The 25,022-nt window shown below is 44.1% G+C and overlaps 1 protein-coding gene across 2 annotated transcripts in view; it reads left to right on the top strand.

The window, feature by feature from the left end:
- gpc6b (glypican 6b) overlaps positions 1-25,022 on the top strand; it is a 51,700-nt gene that overhangs the window by 5,585 nt on the left and 21,093 nt on the right. For both annotated transcript variants that reach the window (XM_057040960.1, XM_057040966.1), the window contains exons 2-4: positions 7,272-7,430; positions 13,300-13,691; positions 14,840-15,005. In XM_057040960.1, the coding sequence (XP_056896940.1) occupies positions 7,272-7,430; positions 13,300-13,691; positions 14,840-15,005 (717 nt within the window). The remainder of the gene's footprint in view (positions 1-7,271; positions 7,431-13,299; positions 13,692-14,839; positions 15,006-25,022) is intronic.

The raw sequence follows: 25,022 nt of genomic DNA, 5'->3' as shown, positions 1-25,022 counted from the left end.
TTTTGTGTTTTCAAATGAGATGAATATGTGACTTAGGAGCATAAAAAAAATCCAACAGAATAAGTGCCCAGAGTGTTGGCAGTGCCATTACCATACAGTTGCTGAATGAATTCAAAGGCAATTCCTTTTTTTATTTTGAGTTATTCAGACTTTCCATCAAAAAAGAGCCCCCTCATGTGTTTGTACAGCAGCCTATTGTGTCCTGTATTTAGGCTTCAGCCGTATGCAGGCCTCGGGTTCGTAACACGACCTGATATAGGCGCCAGCTCATTTGCATGCTGAAAGAGCAGACAATAAATTTCATGCCTCAGACAACAGAACATTTCTGCCCCTAAAATAACTTCATGGGTAACAAGTGGCGAATTGTAGCTGCTTGAAGGATTTTGCATCTGCAGACAGGAAGACATCGCTGAACGGAAGCAGAAGACGGTCAGAAATATTCCCCACTGTATTCGTAATAGTCTGAGGGCCAAAATACACTCACCAATATGAGTACTATTTTAGCATGAAAGATCATAGCTGTGAGTCATAGCCCCAGTGCCTAATTATGCACACAGCCTTGCATGCTCCTCCCAGCAGTAAAATATCTTGAAATATACAAAAAACATCTCTCCTGTGCCCCCCCACCCAATGATTCTCACGAGAACGCGGGCTACCACCACGCTGTTGTGCTGTGCTGCTTTTATCGGAGGCTCTTTTATGTCAGTGAAAATTTGTTTCCTCTTGAACCTGTCCTCATTCACCCAAGGACGCACGCGCCATTGTATCAACACCCCCTGGTTATTTAAAACACTTGCAGGCCTTTTTGCCTTTGATAATGACTTCTGACATGACCCAAAATACCATATAATGTGATTTAAGTTTGATTGATGTAAGTTCTAACTTGAGCTAGAAACTTGGCAAGGCTGTACAAACAGCCCACCAGAGATATCATTAGAGATCTCTATCCAGGCTGATGCTGATATATGTTGAACTTTATTCTCATGCGCTGTGATGGTTTTTTTCCTTCCTCTCGTCGGCATGTAATTATCCTTCAGTCACAGTGTAGGAGTGTAAGGATGTCTAGAAATGTGTGAAACTGAGTCAATATGACAAGTGGATCACCTCAAATGAGGACGTAAATGTCACTTCAGTGGTCACTGTAAGTGCTTTCTTGCTGAGGGTAAATTGTAGATATAGGGGGAATGTTCGCATATATGTGTCCACTCCCTCCCTGCATGGATGTCATTAGTTAGTGCATTTTTAGCAATGGAGCTTGAGTTATCAAAGTTCATTTGCATCAGCTCTCCTAAAATAGTGTTTAAAAGTGCACCGTTTTGCATTTAGCTCCCAGGCCCTCGTCTGAATCATTGCTTATTGCCAAGATAACCTTAGTCACATGAAAAGCTGCATAAATCTGCAAAACACATATTTTTTTTATCAGGGAAAAGAAAACTTCCACTCTGAACTTAAAGGCCACTTTGAAGAAGTTCTATTAAGGCTGCCTGTATGAAACCAAGCACATCTCAAAGTTGGTTTCCAGGCAGCGCGCTGAAGATTCTCTCTCGATTTTCCTCCTTTTCACAGGCAGGACGGGAAGACAGATGCCGCTTCTCTTAAAAGTGTTCAGCTCGAGATGCCCAACAGATGCCTGCTGCTTATCAGCTCAGACACTGGTGGCGACTGGATGATGCCAACCTGTCTCTTCTTCTAGTTCTTCCCTCTACTTGTTTTGACTTGGCTGTTTACTGCAGTTTATTATAACAGACGAGTTCGCCGCAACACAAACTACAGGCAGACAACAACATGGATGAAGCAGCCACAAAGAGTAGGCGTGCTCGTGGATGAGAAAGCTTCATTTTCACAAAGGTCTAGCTGGAAATACTCTTCCTAAAGTATCGTATATGGACATTAATCGGTCATTGCATCGCAGCAAACAGTGACTGAAACAACCCCCCCCCCCCCCCGCAGCATGAGCGCTGCACAGTTACGCCACCACCTCGGATGCATTTATAGTAACAGGTGTCGTATCCCAACATCACCTCAGGCTTGTGTGATTTTTCATTCTTTCATTTGCAATTTTCAGCACAGTTGTGTTCAGTCTCCAGATGCTGGCGATCCCACCGTGGTTGCCAGCTAAAACAGAAATCATTTCTGGTTGGCCAAAACCAGCTGTGAGGTGCAGTTTCCCCCCTTCAGCCACTCAAAGCATTTCAATGAGGCGTTCCATAGTCTAAATATTAGTTTTGTTCTTGATGTTTTCCTGCATTTCCCCAAAAATTTGATCTAATTTCAACATTTGCTTGAAGATTTTTTTTACAGCCCAGCTCTAATAATCCTACAAAAATAATGCAGAATTTAGATTATTTGTTCTTCTTCGTGTTTGAAATGCACCAGATTTAAGCGACGCTACTTAGCAGGAGGAGCTGTGTGCATGTTTGTTTTTACTTCATGCGCAGCCTTAATGCAACTAATGTCAGTGAATGTTATTAAAAATTTGAAAGTAACAATGTGAAAATTAGGTAGATATGTCCGATAGACGCTCTTTAGGTGGCTACAGAGAAAGAGGGCGGCTGGCTTTTGGTGGTGAAACGCTGTCATAAAGAAGTGACATTCATAACGTTGATCTTATGAGGGCTGACAGTGGCATCGCTGTGTGAACCCATTAAGGGTTTGTCAGGGGGAAGTGCGGGACAGAGCAGATGGCGGAGTGCATATGCTGCGGGTCTCTTTGGCCAGGTACACTGATGAATTCTTCTGAGAACTGACCTATCTTTGCTGTTACGCAACATCTCCCGCGCCTAATTCTCTGAACATACTCCAGCAAAGGTGGGAAGAGATGTGTGACAAAATGCGCTGATGCGGACCTGAAAATGACTCCCGTGACTTTCTGAAAGGTCGGTTTCAAAGGCACGATTGCATCAACTGGTTTACTCTTACAAAAAACACTTTTATGTTTATCTTTATTTCTTAGATGCTTTCAGGTGTTGTGTTCGGGTGTTCCTTGAATGCACAGCAGGATAAAAAGAAAGAGAAGGTCAACGTCAATTCAACAAAAAATGGAAAGACGTTTTAAATCGCAATTCAGTGACGATCCTCACCGAAAATAAGCCAGGTGGAGACCTCATTTAGTTCCAGGTACATTGATTTGATTGATTTGACATCAGTATGACTCCTGGCAGCAGCTGGTCTGTGTGTTAAACCAGTTTATGAAATGATAAACCAGTCACCTCATAGCATCAAAGCCCAAAGTTCTGGATTTGATTGTGGCTTTGCATTATAATAAATGCCTGATGACTATAAATATGGATTTCGACTTAAGCCAGGCGGCTGTATTGTAATATTTACTGTAGTGTGTTCTCAGTATTGCTATCCTTATGAGGTCAGAGGAAATAGCGCGGTAACTACAGACAGGGAACGGCGAAATATTCGCATCCACACTGCTCTTAATTGTGAGTGAGTGGCCACAGGCCGGCCAGCTTTGGTACAAGGCCACAACTCCCCTCAGTTTCTGAAGTTCAGCTCAGGATCAGACGCAGCCTCGGGCAGAAACCACATTCAGGACAATCACAGGAAAACAATAATAAAAACAACAGTGGAACGGGCTCCAGCAGCATCAACCCAGGCTTGACTAGAGAATATGACCGTCACACAGTTTTGTAGCTACTTTTTAGAGCAAAAGTGTCCTTTTTTCAGTTTTGTGGGCATTTGAATGATAAGAAGCATCCAGGCTGCTCTCTGAAGCAGGCGTCATCCTAATAACCCAGCGTGATGCAGGCAGGTTGTTTAAATCACATCTATAACAGGGGAGGATGCATTATTAGTGTACTAGTATTAGTGTACCATATGTGCACTAGTATGAGGTGACAGCTTTATTGTACAATAAATGTAAATGATTATAATTAAACAGAGTTCTCTCTTGAATAACAACCATCCTTTTAACCGGCCACAGGTGTTTGAACGTCAAAGGAAGTTGGATCCTTTTGAGCAGCACTAAAATGCATTTGGATGAAATAAAAAAAGAAAAATAACTCTTCTGTATTCTGAAACAGACCAAACAAACGTCACCTTCTCCTGCTTCACTCCTCCGCCCAGTTATGTTGCGTCTCGCTCTGATTCTCTGTGTCTGTGTCAAACCGGTAAATTTTAGATTTTTCATTTCCGCACCCAGACGCAGAGCTCGCTGTAATTATTGTCAACCATTGGTTACACTCTGGTCTCCAGCTCTCCACACACACACGTAAATAAATATCTGACTCCTTTAGTCGCACTCTTGCCAAACACGACCGTAGTTCTGTTTCAAACTGAAGCTTCGTCATGTGCACACGTGTCTCTCCCGTTCGACTGCCCCCCCCCCCCCCCCCCCATGAAAACTACTGCATTACAGCAAATCCATTAATGCTGAAAATCCCTTTTTTTGTAGCCCACTCAACTGTGTTTTATCTAAATTCCACTAGCATGTCCAAATGTCCCTCCAGGGGGACAGACGGATTCTGGGCCTTGTTGATATGAACGTCCCTGGCAGCCACAGACGTCCCCCCGTTTGGGTCCCACATTCGCAGGACTATTTTCTTCAGCTGGTACGAGGGGTCAGCATCAGAACTCTGTTCGTTCACTGTTTGTTTAGACATCTAAACCTGTGGCGATACCTTTTCTTAATCCACAGGTGCAACTGTGCTGTTTTAATAATGTCATGTGACGTTTCTGCCCGGTGAAGTCAGTGGAAGCGTCCTCCCCTACATGGGAATACAGCAGAGTGGCTCTGGGGGCTGTTGCCTTGGCGTTTCAGGACAGATTTGCTTGTGCTGACGTGCTGACGTGAGGCTGCACTCGGATCAGATGGGACGCCTCTGTGGCTGGTATCTCCTCGTCTGAACATGATGGATGACAGTTGGGTTGAGTGTGGTTCTGGTGTGACCGGCGGTTTGTGTGTTACCATGAATCCAAACGTTGCGACCGGCTTTGCCGTGTCGCCTGTGTGTGAAGCTGAACTGATGTCTGGTTTTGGCTGTGATCCAGATCTCAGGTCAGTTTTAAATCCCAGCAGGTGACCCACCTTACCTGTAGACACTTCCATTAAATCATTGTTAGTACCACTTTGAGTTCCATCATCTCTCCATCGCTGAATATTTTAACTAAAGGGCAGCTTTTTTTTCAGAACCACCTGAGTAAAGAAAAGAGGGTTGGAGAGATTGTTCCTCTTTACTGCAGTCACATGATGATGGCAGTACCATAGTTATTTCCAAAGCCATTAAATCTGTCAAGATTGTGTGTCGGGAACTCCAGAGACCCGGTTTGGGATCAAATGCGCTAGAGGCGGTGGAAGTTCACCTAAATTAGATTTGTTTCTACTACGAAGCTCGAAAATATACAGCATGGAAAGAGAGGAGAGGGTCATGGCTCCGGAGCCTAAAGCAGCGACGACAAAAACAGAAACCTGGTCCAGAGAGCCGAAGCTCAGAGCCACGAGAAGGACACGTGGATTAAGTGTGCACGTTGCATATATCAGGAAGAGTGGGAATACCAGATATAGGTGGAACAATTTATGGTGAAACTGAAGAATCAGCAGTGGGAAGAGCTTTAAACCAGGACGGGAGAAGGCCTGAGGAAGACGCAGCAAACGGGCAGTTGGCCATCGTAGAGCATGAAAGACACGAGGTGGAACAATGGAATCAAATGTAGTGTCTGCGTAACATTGCGTATAATGGAAACAACCCTGTAAAGATGTTCCAGTTAAATCATTATCTGGATCATATTTCAAGTGGTGTTGTGCTGGATATTGATGGGGGGGGGTAATCATAGTTGTTAACTTTAAATGTCAACATTAGGTGGTGAAATGATGGATAAATAGTTCACATCAAGAACAAATAATGATGAAAAATTGTGAGGCCAGGGGATGATGGGGAGCCTACAGCTATGTGGAACATGGAGGGGGGGGGGGGGGGGGGGGGGGGTAAAATAGGATAATCTCACCTCCTGGGCTGAGATTGGAGGATGGTTTTACCTGAGATGGCCTTGATAATTGAAGACTCTGGCTCCCAGTCTTGTTGTGACCACCCTGTTTGGTGACAAAGAGATCTAGTGATGCGATGGGATCCTAGCTGGTCTTAAAGATGTGATGGACCAGGGTCTTTGAGAGCTTTGAGAGTGAGGATTTTCATTTCCTTCCTGCTTTTGACAGATAGCCAGCGCAAAGAATCCAGTCTGTGGAAGTTAGGTAGTGATGTTTAACGCAGCACTCCCTTTCAGCCTGCATGGAGCGAAATATTACACCGACTGGAACGTTATTAGGGACTTCTTTCAAAGCCCCCCCCCCCCCCCCCCCCCTGCTTATTATTCTGAGTCACATTGTGTGAAACTGTTTTGTAAGATTTTCTAAGAAAGAATAAGGCCGGTCTATCAGATTTGTTTAAAGTGGGAGATCAAAGAGAGATCCTGATCAATATAACTCGATGGAAATGTGGCTGGGAGTAACCACATCATTAGATAATAAAGGTCAGGCAATGCTGAGGAACAGGAACAGAGAAAAGCTCCTCATCTGGCGCCATTAGTGGCTCATTTGTAACTTTCACCAGGGTTGTCTCTGTGCGGTGAGGCATTCAAGACCCTAACAGAGGAATCCAATTAAGGTCCATAATATTCTTAGAATGTTGGCAATAGACCGGTGTTAAGATAAAATGAAGCAAGACAGGGCTTTTAATGTGTCATTAGCCTGTTAGCATCAGCTGGAAAACGTGCACAAATGCAGATTGGAAACGCATTGTTGCACGGCATTTAAAACAAGCTAACTAGCATGTACCAGGCTAGGAGAGTTTTAATTTGAACATCTTATTTTATTAATTATTACGTCCGAAACCAAGTTCACATGGGAAGCGCAGCAGTTTTCTGCAGAAAGAGAAATGCAGATGAGTTAGCTAAACATCAATTTTAATGTGCGGTTGCTAATTAAGAGCAGAGCTGGCATTTCGCAACCCCAGTCACATTTCCTGAGCATTACATGGGTGAGCATTCAGGTTAATTGCTGCAATGAACCCAAATTTATGGTCTTCCCAAAATGAGACACACTGATTTTAAAGGTTTTCTAAATTGTTGAGTAAGCGCCCCATTTTCTCCTGAATTCTCACCCACCAATCGAAATCAGAGAAATCATTACGGTGCCGCACGATTTCCGCACCCACACTTTTAAACACAGGAAACGAGAGGAGCGGGGTTTATTCTTGTAAATGTTCATAAGACAGTAGTATTAATTTGCGTTTTGTAAAGATCTAATGCTGATCTTCTTTTATTTGCAGGTGAAACCCTCCGGGTCTGTCCTCAGGGAAACACATGCTGCACCCAAGAAATGGAGGATAAATTTGGGCAGCAGAGTAAACAAGATTTAGAGAATCTTGTTGATGAAATGAGTCACTCATTGAGAAGCACTTTTGTTTCCAGACATAAAAGGTTTGATGGTAAGTGTTTCATTCTCTTTTCCACTATTCTGGCCTCCTGCTGGTGTTTTAATGGCTACGGGAGAACAAAACACTGCATTCAGATTGAAGGGATTATTTCTGCATGATTTGAATTTAGGCCTGTTTACAGTTCTGCTGCTCTCCTGCAAGAGGAGGCAAGACTAGGAAATCTTGTGAATATGCCTTTGAGTGCAAAGCCCTCATGCTGGATTTGACTTCTTGTTGACCACTTTCAAATGGCAGAAGTGGATTCAGTTCTGCACAAAACGTTCCACTTTTCCTTCTTTGTCTGGAGTCAGCTTCCTGTAGTGAGAAAAGAACTAACAGCATTATCCTGACATTATGGTGTAGAGGAAGGAGCATTTTAGCTGGTAAAGGAACAAATATCCTCATCTTTTCAGTGACATTTCTCAGAGGTCTGAAAGCCTTTAAATGCTTTGCTGGTAGCACCATAGTCATTTTTTTCAAATGGAGAATAAAGAAAATAGATTTGAGAGCCGCATTCAGCTGCGGCAAATAAAAATGTGTGGATTTAGAATTTGCAGAGCGTCGTGTCGTCGGGACCAGGTGGAGCGCAGGAGTGTGGCTGATGTTCAGCACTTGACGGTCAGCCAGCCAAAAGCTGGCCAGGGGCACAGAGAACACCCATTGGAGGACACCCAATGGGATCTGACGTGCGTATTAGCCACGGCCACATTGTCTAGCAGGCTACTAAAGTGACTGCTAAGCACCCAGAGACAGCACCAGGTTTCAAAGCTAATTAGCCATAGTGACTAAATAGTGCAATGGCATTTCTACAGAAAGGCTTATTCACGAAGGCAAGGAGAAGCAGTTTGAACATTTCTATGGCATCAGTAAGCTGACGGTCAGACGGTCACTTTAACCGTGAGCTATAAGTTTTAATGGAGGTGCGCTAAAGGTTCAGTGGCAGAATGATGCTTTGGTTTGAAATAAAATGAAATGATAGCTGTTTCTCTTGGAATGAATCCACTTTTTCATGATCACTGACTCATCTTCTGAACCCTCCAGTTTGTATGTGTTCATAAATGTTATAATCCGCGGCTGCTCACACGTTCCGCTCTTCATTTTAATTTACTTTGTGTTTGCCCTAAAATATAAAACAAAAACAGCTCTGTGAGCACGAGCGAGACAATGGGCCGTGAAATTTTGAATCTGACTTCAGAACTGTGCCACCCAGGCAGCAGCGACACCAGTGAAGCGCTGGCACAGGGCCTCAGATTAATTGGGGAAAATTGGCATTGAAAAGGTAAAAACCAGCACAGATGTCTCTTTTAACATCACCATCCACATCTTTCATTTTTTGTGTGTGTTTGAATCAATAGATGGTTTTGGCAACATGAATCTCCTCCAATTAGATCGCAAGGCTGACTGTAAATAACCCCAGAAACTCCATATAGATCAATTTATAAGGAGTCTTGAAAGTAGAAGAATTGATTTTCATATTGAGCTGTTCAACCAAATATCCAGTGTCCAGGACTAAATTGTGTTTGAGTGGAAAATATTGGAATGTGATATTCATGCGTCAACGTTGTGTCTTTCTAGGCTCTTCCTTTTTTAAAACCATCCACCATATTGTATGAAACGAGGATGATTTGGTTACAGCGGGATGAATGCGCATTACCCAGAAACTCAATGTCACACTGATGGGATGAAGTCTGTCTCTTTTTCCTGGAATATGCTTCTTTAGCTCTTGGTCATTCCTGGAAGCATGCATGAATAAATAAGTGTTATTTTGATCAGCTGCTGTCACAGCGATGAATGTCACTGGCAGGACTCTGGTCCAGCGGTGCTGGAATGCACGTCAGTAATCCCTTGCTTTCCTCTTGGGGGTTGCTGCAACTCGCCATTATTTCCTCAGCCCTCTGCTGTCTGGAGATGCATCAATTGGTAGAATGAGTGTTTGCATTTTCCAATGTAGTGGGGCTTGGTTTAGCAGAGATGGCTGCTAAATGCTGCCTGGGTTTGGCCTCCACTCTGTTTGCAGGAGGTCGTTGTGAGGGCTACTCCTGACGACAATAGCCGGCTCGCCCACGCACGCCTGACACCGCGGCCTGTGTCAGAGAGATTGGCCCGCAACTGGCTGCCGCCGCTGCTCGTTTGCGTGGAGTTGAGCTTCTCTCAGCTTCAAGTTGCTGCTCAAATCGCTCTCGCCGCATCGCTCGCCGCCGTCCCAGACGCCCATCTACGCGAGCCGAGGTCCCTTTTGGTGTGAGTGCAGCGTGAGAGGGATGAAACACGAGCGCAGAGGAAAGATAAAAAAGGCAGAAATATCCGCAAGACTGGTGGTGCAGTTAATGATCTGTCATGTTTTCATCATTGTAAATCAGACATGACAACCGGGCCTCACCCATGAAGCGGATTGTCAATAATACCTCAGTCCTCAGGACGCTGCTGAAGAGGGCTGCCTTGTACAGCAAAAGTACTTTTCTTGTCCTGTGAAGTCCTAACAGACATCATTTGGGCTGCAGGCGGTTTGGGATTGAAGTGCCATAAGGTCGCTACGCTCTGGCATGAATGGACCGCTGTAGGGATGAGCAAAATCAATCAAACGGTCACATGCATGCAGCTGCAAAATCTATTTTTAACCTTTGCTAGTGGTTCAATGTTGTTTTAGTTTCTCTTAATGTTTGTTTTTGACCTCTGTTACTTTTATTTTTATTCTTTACAATGAAAAACACTCTAGCTCTTGTATGCACAATGGCATCCTGGCCAACAGGGGGAGCTGCAGCTTGGTTTAGATGGCTTTTACAGGTAGACGTGACAGAGCAACACTGAGCGCAGGCAGCACGTGCACCAACAGACATAGGCTGCATCTGAAATTTTGCACTCGCTCCCTGTTCACCACTCACTACATGGGGACTTGGCTTGAGTGAACTAGTTAGTGCACTACTCAGTGAAATGCCGCTCGAGCCATCGTGCTTTAATTGGGTTAAATAATAATAAAGACATACCAGATCACCAGTCGAATCATTTTCTTTTTTCCTCTGATTAATAAATGTAAAACACTGATTCAAAGCAGGTTTATTCAGGTACTATAATGTCATTAACATTTGTTCATTCAATAATAATAGGCATTATGTCTAGCTTCTCGCAAGGGATGATGGGACATGTTGCTTGGTTAGGGAGCATCGGTTGTCGACTACTTTTCACGGTGCATTGTGTGCACTTTCGGGTACGGCCATCCTCACTTAACATTCAGACACTCACGACTGAGTACACTATATAGGGTATGTGGGGGGAGGTGGGCACAGCGATGCACACATACACACCACGCGCCAAACATTTCCCCATCTTCCCCTGTTTCACAACACCTGTCACCCACGTGGCCGACTCCCTGAACAGTTATGTGGTGTCAGCGAAGGTGCACACTCCTGTGCGCCGCACGCTGGTTTGCGCAATATATTCACATTCAAAGACAGACTCACCTCAGGCGTCTCACTGCATCCACCACTGCTCTCTGGGATTCATCCTCATGGGCAAAACAGGGGCCTGTTGATCGTTTGATGTATATGTGGGGGGGGGTAGCGAGATAAAAGGGTCACCTGACCAATAAAGGTTTGCATCTTCTTTTGTGTTTGGTTTCACGTTCGGTGGCAGCACTAGAACAAACCAGCAATGTAAAGATTGCGATGATGTATTTTGGCCAGATTGTGTTATTATTGTACTGATTTTGCCACCCCCAGTGGGAGGGGGGGGTCATCATCGAGACTGGGCCATATGGGCTTACAGATATATCATGAAGAAGCCCATGTCGGATATGAACGGGCAGTATGGAGCGAGTGTAATGTGCACATTGAGATGCCGATGTCACTATCACAACATAAACAATGTTAGACAAAAATAACTGCAGCCAGACGTTTCTTTTCAGGCTGAGCTGAGTTCAAATGATAAAATGCTGAAGCTCATTAACACAGCGTGTAGGTTAACGCAGCCTGACTGATCAATCAGGAAGATGACCTGAGTGACCCCGCTCGTTCCATACGTAAGCACGCAGAGGAAGATTTTATATGTTGAGACAGTTCAATCAGCTGCATTAGCGCCTGAGGTTTGGACATCTCTGACACGTAGGCGTGCATCTGTCAGTAGCTTTGTGGAAGCAGGAAAAACATATTTGCTTTTAATGGAGGAAGAAACTTTTTTTATTTTTATCCTCACACTAGCACATTCTGCTCTTCTTAATGATCTTCCCCCTTGTGATTTTTCATTATTAGATGAAGGCGTTTTTTCTTTTCGTTACTGAATTTTCTGAAAGCCTTCGTTGTCACCGCTCCAAAAGATTGGTCACCACACAATTAAGAATATAAAAATATTACATCTAATAAGCCAATCAGCAGCTGATCTTTGCTCAGACCTGTGTTACGATGTGTCTGTGAAACGGAATCCTTCATCAACATTTGGGCTTCACAGAGCTGCTTACACAGAAGTGTTTCCTGGCAATCCTCACCTAGAATGCCTGAATGAGGGATCAATTATGTTTAATAGAATAAAAGGACAAGCCTGAAACATGACATTCATCTGAATCAGTAAAAGAAGCATTTTTTTCTATTGAATGTGTGGCCTTTGCCCCCCTGTGCCATTCTGGGAGAATTATGAAATATAATATCTGAGGGTGGAATAATTCTTCCTGCAGGGGTTTAATGCTGCCTTTCCTGAAGCATATTTGTTATATTTTACCATCACATTAGTGTTCAGCAGCGACAGATCTCATGGTAATCTGCGATCCGCTGGCGAGTGGAGCCCCCTCCCTGCTGCTATTACCCAGCCGTCATGCAGCAGGTGCCCACATGCTGCCGTGTGAGATGAGTTTGAGAATCCCAGCATATTAACTGATCTGTTATTTAAATTCAGATATATGAAGTGATTAAACATGTGCCAATCAAACAGGAGCCAGTGAAGATTCCTGCGAATTACTTTGCAACAGATTCGATGATGGCAACCAGCTACATCTACGATCGTATATTCTGACTATTGCTGGATCCACATTAATCAATAATCAGTACAATGTTTATTCAGAGACTCCAACAAAGGCTGTTCACAGGGGGCTGTCAAGTGTTGCATATGCAGCCACAGCAAGCAGCACATGGAAATACACTCCAGACAGTGTGTGTTATTTTAGAAGAATGGAGTGTGACAGCAGCAGCAGGGGTGTTTTTGTTTCACTCAATGAAAGAGTGAAATGATACCAGCAATGAGTGTTGGAGTTGGTTTCACAGGTTTTCGGGGTGCGCTGCACCATCAGCAGTCTTCATATTGCATTGGACCTGCGTGTCAAACACCTCGGACTGATTAACATAAGTTATACAGCCAGCTTGCTGTAGGCTGCAGGAGGAGGTTTATATGAGCCCCCTTTGCCCACATCAGCATAAACTGCAGTCAGAGCGCATCAGACCACACCCACTGTCACACGGGTGTTGGCAGCTGGGTGGAAAACAACTCCAGACACCCCGAGGAACACCTCAGGACCGTCTCCAGTACCCGTGGTTCCTTTTGTCCGATATTTCGAGGAAAATGTCACCGTCCATCCATTTTCTGTTGACGCCCAATCAGGGTCACAGGTGCCAGAGTCTGTCCCAGCAGTCACATTGGGACAGGTCAGCGGTCCATCACAGCACACACACACACGCACGGCCTTTCTTGAGCATCATGAATCAAACAGAAGGCGCCTTGCAGACTAGCCACATGGCAAACCGAGGAAATATATTTTTGCTTTAAACATTTATTGAAGGATTAATTAGTGTTTTGAATATGACGGCCATATGGAGGAGCCAAGTGCAAAACAAAACAGAACAAATGCAGAGAAAAAGAAATAACCAGAAATGATGCTTCCTTCTTTCTTTCTTTCCTCCAGAATTCTTCCTGGAGTTACTGGAGAACACAGAGCGGTCCCTAAACGAGATGTTTGTGAGGACTTATGGCAAACCTTACATGCAGAACTCTGAGGTCTTTGAGAACCTGTTTGCCGAGCTGAAACGCTATTACACAGGAGGGAACGTTAACCTGGAGGAAATGCTTAATGACTTTTGGTCGCGGCTGCTGGAGCGTATGTTCACGCTGCTCAACTCCCAGTATGTCATCACTGAGGACTATCTGGAGTGTATCAGTAAGTACACCGACCAGCTCAAGCCTTTTGGAGACGTGCCCAAGAAGCTGAAGTCTCAGGTTACCCGAGCGTTCATCGCCGCACGCACATTCGTCCAGGGGCTGTCTGTAGGCCGCGAGGTGGCTCAGAGAGTGTCCAAGGTATGTGGTCAATATGATAAAATAAAGATTTATTGGCTCCCTCCCCGCCTTCTCCCCACGCAGAGACGCAGGAGCCAGAGGTCTTGTCTATTGTTTCGGCAGCGTGTACGTATCTTCGCCTGCAAACAAGTTCCTCCCAGATGCTTTTCTGACTAATGTGTTCTCTCTTTGCTACGTGACCTCGGGAAGTTTGGGTCTGTCTAGAAAACAGTGTCAAATGATATGTGGGTTGAGCCAGAGAAAATCTCTGACAACGAAAACAGAGAGAAAGAAAAAGAGTCTCCCTTAGGTGTTTATTACTCCATCTACACCACTAATATTAGCTCACCTACTGTAGACTAGTGAAGCCATTAATCAGGCTGTATCCTTAGCATTCTATGCTCCTGCTGTATATCTGACTACCCTGGGAGTGCGTGTTAGGTTTGATCTGGTAAGATTAAAGGAGAAGTACTAAGGCGAAGGCTCAGGGTTAGACACACTCAGCAACAACGGTGCTGCACGGAGGAGCAGGAGGTAAAACAGGGCTGAGGAACTCACAAGACAACAGCTTCTTTTCCCCACTTGATATATTGATATAACCTCGACTGGGTTGGCGACAAAGTATATAAGCAGAAGACAATGGAACTGTGGTTCTGGTGAGTTACAGTGCACTCAGTCAACGTATCCCACCAGCCCGAACAAGGCGGGGTGGGTTTAAAGGCGGCCACCCAGGAGCTTTACTGAGTTACACTTGTAGCTTCTTACGAGCCGACCTGTCTCAGCTGCACCTCCTGACATTTCAGTGTCTCCTGAGATCTGGGTCATGCGTCTGAGAATGCAGCCCTTCCAGCTCCTGGGTGTCCACTCATCATCGGAGGGGGATCGGACGCAAAAGCTATGAAATAAGACACCGAGCTCTAGGTGACAGCCATGCTCATTATTGCGGCTTAAGAGGCCACGTGTAAAACCTGGTGGAAGCAGAAATGTCACTCCTGGTATCGTTGAATGATTAAATGATCACATTAAATTGGGTGCTAAAATCTATTCAGATGAAGCCACTTAGCTTAGAACACTTGGGTTTTAAATAATTAGTTGCACTTGTGTGAAAAAGTAAAGGGGAAATGACAGTTTAGCTGCTCATGCTTGTTGTTACGCTTTTATCCCTGCAGGTCAGCAGCACACCAGCGTGTATCCGAGCATTGACCAAGATGATGTACTGCCCGTTCTGTCAGGGCATGCCGGCCGTTAAAGCCTGTAAGAACTACTGCCTGAATGTCATGAAGGGCTGCCTGGCAAATCAAGCCGATCTGGATCCGGAGTGGAACCTCTACATCGGTGCGTCTCACACACAAATCCAGACGTTCTATTTCCAATCATCATCAGTTCGTCAGCGGCAAACAAAGTCGGGGAAAATGTTTTGACCAAGGGACTGAAATCACTTCCCCTCCAGGGAGCTAAACCGTCTCTCTCTCTCTCTCTCTCTCCTCTCTCTCTCTCTCCTCTCTCTCTCTCTCTCTCTCTCTCTCTCTCTCTCTTTAAGCTGTAATTATGTTTATTTTTGCTCCCAAGTCAGTTCCAAATGTGGGTCGGGAGAGTTTTGCTTTGTTTTGGGCTAACCATGTAGCTGTCAAGGGTTGTTGGAAATCCACACTGTCCAGTTCCTGTGGCAACAGTATCCTGGGCTGGGAATGTTGCACCAGTGAAGGTCCGGAACAAAGTTAAACCTGTGTTCACTGCAGAGGTTCACAGAATAGTGCCCAATAACTCCAGTTCACAACAGAAGGATCATGGATTAAACCTACATTATCATGCTAAATAACCTGGATAGATTTGGGTCCAAATATGGTGCACATGCATCATGACATGAACCTTTTCAGAGGTTGCATCAGTTGTTATGTTGCATCGTGTTTTGACCTCAGTTCCAGTCACTTTAAGCAGAACCTTCGACCAGAACCTGTCTCTTTTTCTTGTATTAGCACTGTTCTGCATTAAAGATAGATAATTTTGCAGAATTCTGCGCTCCTGTTGGTCTACACTGAGATTAATATTATAGGGAAAACTGCATATTGGGGAGAGCAAAGAGTAAAGCAGTGGAAACTCAGTTCAGGAAAGCATTGACGTAGGGTCTGTGTTCAAGAGACAAAAGGGGAAAAAAAGCCGACAAAAGTTTGATAGTCTAAACTAAACTTGGTGTGCTTGACTTCTTAGTCTCCCCTCTTCATCAGCATTTCAGTGTATTTGGCACTTTGACACAACCAGCTAAATTTAACACTCTGGTATGACTGGAAGAAACTGCTGGGACCAGTAAACCACAACAACAAGCAGCAGTGGATGCACAAGGCCCATAATTCCCTGATTACTTTAAACTTCTCCTGCAACATCCAAAAAAAGATGTGAAACTAATCACAATGATAGAGGACACCAAGATGATCCTGTCTGGCCCACAGTCTGCGTGCAGAGGCAGGAGAGTAGGGGAGAGCTATACGGTGTTGGCATGGACACATGCATTCCCTGATGTTTATGTGGGAGCAGATCAGATTCACAGATGATTTATGGTGACCTGAATGCCTCGGTGGCCTCACTTCCCCCGTGCTTATGTTCAACAAGCCCAGGACGCCTCAGTTGCAGTGTGTCTGTCGTGGGACATATTGAGAAATGCGTTACCCTTATCCCCCCCCGAAAAAGGAAGGGCAAGGACATTCCAGCTGGGCGTGCCTGCTAGCCTGGATGCTCTACGTGCATGTTCTGAGGCTGTGCTAGAAGGAAAGTTGCATTTCTTTTTGTCTCAAGTCTCAGATTGTTGCTGTTTTGTAATAAATTTTGAGTGTGTGAAGTGGAGAGTCGCATCATCTCGTCGCTATGTTAACTAGAAAATGTCAACCTTCCAGAGGCGTCAGCGCTGATGCTGGTATTTGTTATAACTTCTTGTTCTTGTTATAACATCTGGTAAAGGCAGAAAAATGTCACCTGTCAACTATGATAACTAGAACTCCGACACTTACACCAGCACTGACCACACTCCTGTGACTGGATACTGACAATATTCATCCATCAATCCAATTGGCTGAGTTAGCCCATCAGTCTGCTTCACTTCTGATGGACTCATGTAGAAATCCTGTCTGTTTAGAGGCGTTTGGGCTGCAGGAGGGGACGCCCCGAGTTCAGTGAGATCTCCAGTTTTCTCTCAGTTCTCAGATTTACACCCACGGACATTTACGGGTCATCGCTTCACCTCAGCTGGGATTTTTTTTTTTTTTTTGAGGAGCGCAAGGATCCCACACATGAATGGGGCGGCCAAGTCCACCTACTGGTTACCTTTGCTGAAATGATTTGCTATTTTTACTGTGGGTCATTTTAAATTCATTCTCTTTAAAAAAAAAAAAAAGCTGAATTTCAGCTGAATTTCTGTATTTCAGCCATTCAGCAACATTTATTCTCCTTCTGCAGCAACTCCCGTCGGTCATGTGACAGTTTTTCTGTATAAACTAAATGCCGACTGTAAATCTTTAGGTGATGACATTAATGCTCATTATAATGCTCATTTGCTGTAGAGGTTTAATTGCGGACACAAGTGGCTTTTCCCCCACAGAGCCGTGCTTCCCTGAGCTGTGAGTGAGAGGAGGGTGTTGAATTTGTGCTTGTGTCCGTGCTGGCTGAATCAGGCCCGGCACAGGGCAGTTTTTATGGATTTAGTGGGCAAGGATGCAGCATAAACAGTAAAAAGGCGGGTTTAATGGATTTCCTCTGCATCCACCTCAGGTTCAAATAAATATACCCACTTCCTTCCAACTGGGATTCTGTATCTTATATCGGGAGAATGGTGCACGCTGCAGGCCACCGGCATTTGACTTATTTAGTAACCCAGTCCTACAAGACCGACGGTCCATCAGGGTTTCCTGTCCGACCAGGTAGACAAATGCGTTCACTGAGGAAACTGGTAACCTAGGTGATCCAGTGTACAGTGATGCTGTCAACAGCACCAGGAAAATAAACTTTTCTCTGCAGGAAATCCTGGGTTTGAAGGAGAGAAGAATATAATACAGGGAGCGTAAGCTTCTGCAGCCATGTTCAGCACCGGATATCAGCTAAATGCTCAATGAACAATTGCAATTTCCTACATTTCCAGTCCTTCATCTTATGCTTTGGAAGTTGTATTTATTCCTTATTCCTTGGTAAGAGGAAGCAGAGAATCAGCGAGCGCTGAGGGGAAGAGCCGTATGTAGAAGAAGAAGAAGTGAATCGTGCATGGCTACAATCAGCTGTCGCAATGGTATATTATATGAATCATATGGGTCAATGGCCGTTCTAAGCCCAAATGAAGCAGAGGTGTCATGACAGATCCAGTCAGAGCGGCATCACGTCCCTGCTTTACTGCAGGCTTGGAGGTCCACGTTAATCTAGCCACACAGCAAAAGTCCTTGATTTCCCTTATCCACACCTTTTTTGACAATTCTGTGGCATGAAAAATAATTACCTTGTTTTCCAGTTACACACACACACACACACACCACACACACACACACACTGATATATAGAGATGAACAGGTTTTCCGTGTTCCTTGACCAAATGCCCTCAGAACTTATATGTTTATTCACCTCATCTCATGATTAATATTGATGTGAGGCTTGAATTATTCCTGCTGTAGCTCATATGAGTCATCTCAGAGGCACTAAAATAAACAATATCTGCATTTTAATAAATTCTCGCTGCCCTTTCCTCATTGTGCTTTCAACCGGGAGGTTTGTTGTTTATTTTGAAGAATATTCTAATTATATGCTTTAAACTGTCAGTTCTTTTCTCTTCTGCTATAAAGTAATTACAAATAAGGAACTGAATTCAGAAACTAATTATTAATAATGCTTTAATTAAGCTGTAAAATAATAAAACATGTTCCATGGGTTTTGAAAAGAGCCCCATTAGTGAATGAGGCTTTTTGAATGAGGATTTTTTTTTCTTGTATGTAGTTTTATAAATTTGCTTTTGCCTCCACACTTAAGTTTTATACACTTTCAATATTCAGTTTACAAGCGTGTGTGTTGGTGTCCTCACATTTATTACATCCGTTCTACTTGCAAAGCGTTCTACTTGTTTGTCCCCACAAACATAGGAATGTGAGGGTTTGTGTGTGTGTGTGTGTGTGTGTGTGTGTGTGTGTGTGTGTTCTGTCACCGTGGCTCACTAGTGACTCTCTAGCTGACATTACATAGATTCCAGAAAGCCGCACGTGTTTGGATATGATTAAGGGTGCGATTAGATTTTAATTAGAGCAATGAGATGCAGCCTGGCATGACTGATGAACAGCTGCCAGTCTGTTTACCTGAGGATGGAAACACAATCAGACCTCACGTGTGAATCCTCAGGGACGCACAAGCAGCTCTCATTGTGTTCTCCAAGAGATCGCCGTTTTCTTAATGACGAATGTTCTCAAGCTCGCTGATTTGAACCGTTGGTGACGTGATGAATGTTGGCCATTGTAATCTATTTGAGATTAGCGGGGAGGTTTTCAACCCTTAAGACCTCTAATAGAGATTTTTCACCTCCATCACAATATCTGCAGCTACAATATTCTTGGTTCTTTTCAGTGATCCATTAGCTTCCCACCGTCTGCATTGCAAACTCGTTGCAGCCTTGTTTACAGGCTGCCGTTGTTCTCTCAGGAGAGGCGTATCACCACGTTTGAAGTGGCTCGCATTGATTCTGTCAGCTCATTTCTTTTTAATTATGCGATTTGTTTCACTTGGTAACAGGAGCTGGCCACAACCTGGACTCTTTATGAAAATACAAGATAGCAATGTCCTTTTATTTGAGGAGAGAAAAAAATTCTTATGAATAAAATCTGGTGGAGAGGAGGGTGGTGGAGAGGGGCCGCACGGAGGCCGTGTGAGTGCTTTTTGAGATGGCGCCCTTATCAGAATGAATTGTCCGCACTCACATCTTTACATCTTACAGAATCCCCGTACTCAGAGGTGTTTGCATCTGAACGGGATCCTTCATTTCTCACATTTCCAGACACTCTTTGTAAGTGTGATCCGATCCACCGATATCAATGTGTAACATGCACGGATTGGATTTTCTGATAGTCGATATTAATAAAGAAAGCTTGTCTGTAAAGTCTGTAAGTGGACTGAAAGACCTTTAAATCCTTTAAAGTGGGACTGCAGACTCTGCTTGTGCACGAGGAGCAAAAGCCCAATTTCCTCATGGAATATGTGAGCGCACGAAACGCAGTAACCAACGAGTGAACGCTGAAAAATAACCTTGAGTGGTTAGAAGGACTTCAAAAACTGGCAGGCACCATTTACTCTAAGTCTTAGAGTCTAAGAGCGCTCCTCTGGAGGGGGGGTTACTTTCTTTCCTCAGGTTAGACGCTTTTTCTCCATATATTATTAGTTCTGTTAGCAAGGTGATTTATTTCTACATTTACAGTAAAAATTAGTCGAATAACAGCTGCCCTGAGATGGTGAAGGTAGCAGAAACGTGTTTTTGAGTCAAGAGTCAGTCACACTTCTGCCTGCACGTATGCAGGACTTGAAACATGGAGACGCTGATTGCTGGCTTTGTTTGCCAAAAAATGCTCATTTATGAGTTGAGGCAATGCAACCGTCCTCTTGCTTTTCACCTCTGATTGCGCAATCAGAGACAAAGCGGATTTGAAATCAGGGAGCTTGAACCCTCACATTCAGCGGCGGGTCTTTATATTTAGTTAGATGGCATTTTGGAAAGGCAGAGTTACGCCAGCTAATGGCGAAACTGCGGAGAATTCTGGGAGTTTTGCTAAGATAAAGGGCATCATCGCCGTCACTCAAAATAATGAAAGACAATTGAACTTATGATCCTATAATCCATGTGGCTTGTTTCCTCCCTCAGGGGCAGAGAACAAAATCAAATCAGATATGGACCAAAGCTGAGGTTTAAAGAAATAAAAGCAGAATTTTCAATAAGCTTTTCTTTCCCAAAATCTACAAAATTCCTTTGAATAAGAAAATAAGAAACACCAGAAGTGCAGAAAAAACTTTCAGAAACTCTTTTGTGAATGGTTTCTTTTACCCTTTGGACCGTTTTTCCAACTTGTGTAAAAGTAGAATCACATGACGAATGAAATTAAATGTTCTGGTTTGAAAAATGATGCTCTAAAGAGTAAAAACCCAGTTTAGTGCATCACCTGACTACAAACAGAGGCAGAAACCATCTGATCCAATTGACATATTTGTCAGCAAAAACCAAAAACAGTGTTTGATGAAAGCATGGACGCTGGAACTAAACTGGAGACATTTCCACATTGGCCTGTTTTAAAAGGAAATAATGTCCTTCTGAGCTGATTTCAGGTCGCTAGAATTGTGAAAGATGCTGAAGATTCTCTCTGCTCATTGGTTCCTGTTCTTATTAAGCCTCCCTGTGAAAGATGGGGACAACTTTATGGCCGCCACTGGTTGCCTGGCAACTGCATTCTGCAAAGCGATGGTGTTGACATGCTAATACACGATACAATATTTATAATTTACAATATTAATATACATATCTGATGTAAGGCAGCGTTTATAATCGTTAGCGTCAGGAAACAGCTTCGCGTCCCTGCGCTGAGCTGAATCCGCTCACGGCCTCCAGTTGGGGTGTTTATTTTCTCCAGAAGCTTTCCACCAGAAATCAAAGAAACATATTTCCCAAAACACCTAATTATCCCTTTAAGTTCAGATGATGTTGTGGGACTCTGGTGATGGGAGGATTTTATCCTGGAAGATGCAGCACACGACGTTGTTCACCTGATTTATCTTTCATGAAGTTGGATGTTTCAGAGCTTTTCCTTTAATATCTCAAATTACAGCAGTCGGTTAACAAGTCCTGCAGGGGAACATGTTCCTGCCTTTTTGTTCCCTCTGCGTGATCTTGTCGGATCAATAAACCAAACCGCTGTCACAGAACTTCAGGATCAAATGAAGGTAATTATACAGCATCATCTACCCTCCACACGGCGGTTCTGCAGCACGGCCTGCCCCCCCCCCCCCCCCCCCCCTTCAAGAGTCAGACGGAGCTTGTAGAACATAATGTGGCAGCTCTGGGTGATCGCTGCACTCGCTCTCATATGTGCCAAGCAAAACACCTCTGGAGTGATGACATTAATTTCCTTTTTGTTTTATAGCCCCCTGCATCTCATAATCACTCACAGCTGCGTGGAGACGAGGTCGCGTGATCTAATTACACATCCATTTCGTACGGGCGCAGTTACGGATCCACAGAAAACGTCGAGATTTTTAATTTTTTTTTCAAAGTTAGATGATTCGCTCCGGCATCTTTATGAGCACCACAGCCTGTCACTGTTTTAGCTCGGAGCTGCTCTATTTTCGCTCCGGTTTCGACTCCCGTTGGAGTTTAAGGTGTTGCTTTAATAAAATGCAAACCAGGACTCTCCTGCAGTGAATGATGTATTCCTCACGTTGCATTTGTGAGTCATAAATACCTGTCAGCAATGCTCCTGTCGGCCTCCTTAGATGGAATCTCCATTTTATATCCAAGCCCATTAGTAACATGATCTGTTTCTGAATACCTCGGTATTGGATTATCTGCCTTAGTTTCATTAGCAGCGTAGCACAGCATCTGCGCGGCCCCTTTTATTTTGACATCAGTCATAACTCCCCATTAAAAACCTGCTCTGACAGAAATGGGTGTTGGTGATGTGCTAAGAACTCTAGTTTTAAAATGGTGCGCATGCAAAGTAGCTTGGCAGTCACTGAGAGGCGGGAATACAGGAGGGACAGGTCACATGTCCATCACGGCAGACGCAGACCGGTCACTCACACCGTCAGCGACTGGGAGAGGTTTTCATTTCCTGTGAAATTATCAGGCCAAGGAGGAAAAGCAGAGAGGATAAGCATGAAAATCTGCATGGAATGATCATGTGATGGACATTTGTGGGAGTTGATGTTGATGGAAAAAGACACAGTGATTTCTTTAGGTGAACTATGACACACGTGTGTTCTCGTCTAAAAATCCTCCAGAGTTCTTGACTGGAGTGGGCGGCCGGGTTAGGAGAGCGGCGTCACTCAGGCAGGCCAGATTTATTTGCCTTAACACATTTTCTTCTGGTGCTGAAGGTCTGCAGGACTGAGTTCTCTCAATTAGAAATACTTTTAAGGCTGGTTGAGAAGGTTTCTGGTGGGCTGCCTGTGTTTTGTTGCGCTAAACACGTTAAGAGTGGAGGCTTTTATGTCCCGCTCCTTTATTGGATGGACAATCAGTCCCAGACAGCACAACTGTGGTACAAGGTTTCTCTTGGATGAAGGAAGATTATATTTAGTGGTAAACTGACTGCTAAAGAGGTTTTATAGAATAGAACATTAATTTGTGCTTAATACTGAATTCACTAGAATGGAAATGAATTTGAAATTCCTCCTGTTTACAGAGATGAGTTTATTTTAACCTACCTTGTCCTCCAGTGAAGCCTGGACGGGTCAGGGATACAGTTTAGGTTGGACACCAGACATATGACGCCCTGTCTGTGGGTCTGCACCCTGAACCCACAGTAACCTGCACCAAACAGAACATGTGCATGGGAATGAGTGAGCAGAGGTTCCTGCCACGTGCGTGGCCATTTCATGTGCTCTCATGTGTGTCAGTAAGTGTGTTAAACAGTACTGGCTGCCTATTGAGCCTGTAACAACGTTGCGTGCATGTGTCGATCAGCTGAACGTGCCTGAAGCCACGCAGATCATCCGCCCCTTTCTCATCAGAATCCCACCTGACGATCACATCTGCGCTGTGAACAATCACTGGCTGCTGTACGCCTCAAAGCTGATGACGCTCCTTTTGACCTGCTGCACTGGTGCTCGACTCTCTTCTTTTGGTCTTTGCTGCGTGCACTTTAATGCCCCCCTGCTTTAAGAAGTTTTATTTCTTTTGCAGTTGGATGAAATGTGGATTGAGTTCATTATTGCTGCTTCATATCCTCTAAAAGCCCAAAGCAGGAGCCATCACAGACCAGAACTAAGCCAGTAAACCAGTGAAACAGGCGGCCATGTAGCTGATATTAGCTTGTCCTTTTTATGGCTCTTTCGAATGTGTTGGTTCTGCCTCTATAGAAAATCATGTTTTGTGTGAAATGAAGCAAAACCATTTGAGAGAGAAACATGTGTAACATCTGTCCTGTCACCCTGGTGGTTTCGTCACTCACCTGCCGCGTTATGACCCATAGAGCGACATAGAAGAAGACTCCACGGCAGCGCTGATGTACATCTTTATATTTGCTGTGAAATATTAGAGCTTGATGTGTAAAATGCACAAATGCATGAGTCTAAATTGGAATCTGAGATTGAACCTCTCTCAACATTCCATTCACAAATTCTAAGGTCGCGTCTCGACACCATTTTTCTGCTTCAGTTGAGTTTTATTCCCCTTTTTAATTAATTTGATTGATCTTTGCTGGGAAGATCCCCCCCCTTTTTCTACTTTCATACCTTTCAACGCGCTGAATGGCTGAACTACAGGTGAGCTGTGCTTTATGGAATCCACAATAAACCAGAGCTGTTTTTCATTCTGTGGTGCTCTTCACGACGAAGAGCCGAAGCTCGGCCTGCTCATTTGGCTTATTTGTCCTTGTCTCCTGGAGGTTGCTGCAGGCTGACATAGCCCGAATTTAAGTGGACATCAATCCCGATAAAGAGCGCAGAGTCTCATTAACTCTGAATTTTCATTTATTTGTTTATTTTCCTTTATGGAGACGCTGCAGATAAGCATTTTTCATGTGATAAACTAAAACATTAATGTCCATCATTAAGCTTATTTTATAGCTGTATGGCACGTTGACCAGTGAAGCATCTGGGTCTTTAAGGTCTTTTTGCTCAGGAGTGGCTGTTTCATGAAGATAAAAAGTCTTCCTCGGGCCGTTCAGTCGTCACTCGCTGCTGCAGCTGCAAACATCATGGCGGAGAGGTTTGTGCCAGCTACGCCACAGCGGCGTGGACTCCATGAATAGCACATAAATGAGAACCATTTACTTACAGCGAGGCCAGACCTTCCCGCCTGCTGCAGAAGACTCTCCTTCACTCTTCCTTCGTGTCCTCCTTCCTTTCTTCCTTCCATAAGCAGCCAAACTGCCATCTGATAAGTGTCACACTTGATGCTGGAGGCTCTCCTGTGGTGAAATATGATTTCCTCCCAGCTGATTTCCCTGACCCAAATTTAAAGTGAGATTTTTCTTTTTTTTAGCATTCATAGGACTTAATATATTTTTATGTTTGTCATGAAGAAAGGAAACCTTCCTCCGGCTACTGAATGAATTATCATCTTAAAAGGATTAAATATCAGGCTGTACAGTGTCAAGTGTGAAATGCTGCATAATAAGTAATCATGTAGACTGC

Source organism: Takifugu flavidus, chromosome 1 (assembly GCF_003711565.1).
Source record: "Takifugu flavidus isolate HTHZ2018 chromosome 1, ASM371156v2, whole genome shotgun sequence".
NCBI lineage: Eukaryota > Metazoa > Chordata > Actinopteri > Tetraodontiformes > Tetraodontidae > Takifugu > Takifugu flavidus.
Note: the sequence above shows the minus strand (reverse complement) of the source record. Positions and strands in the feature narration are given on the sequence as shown.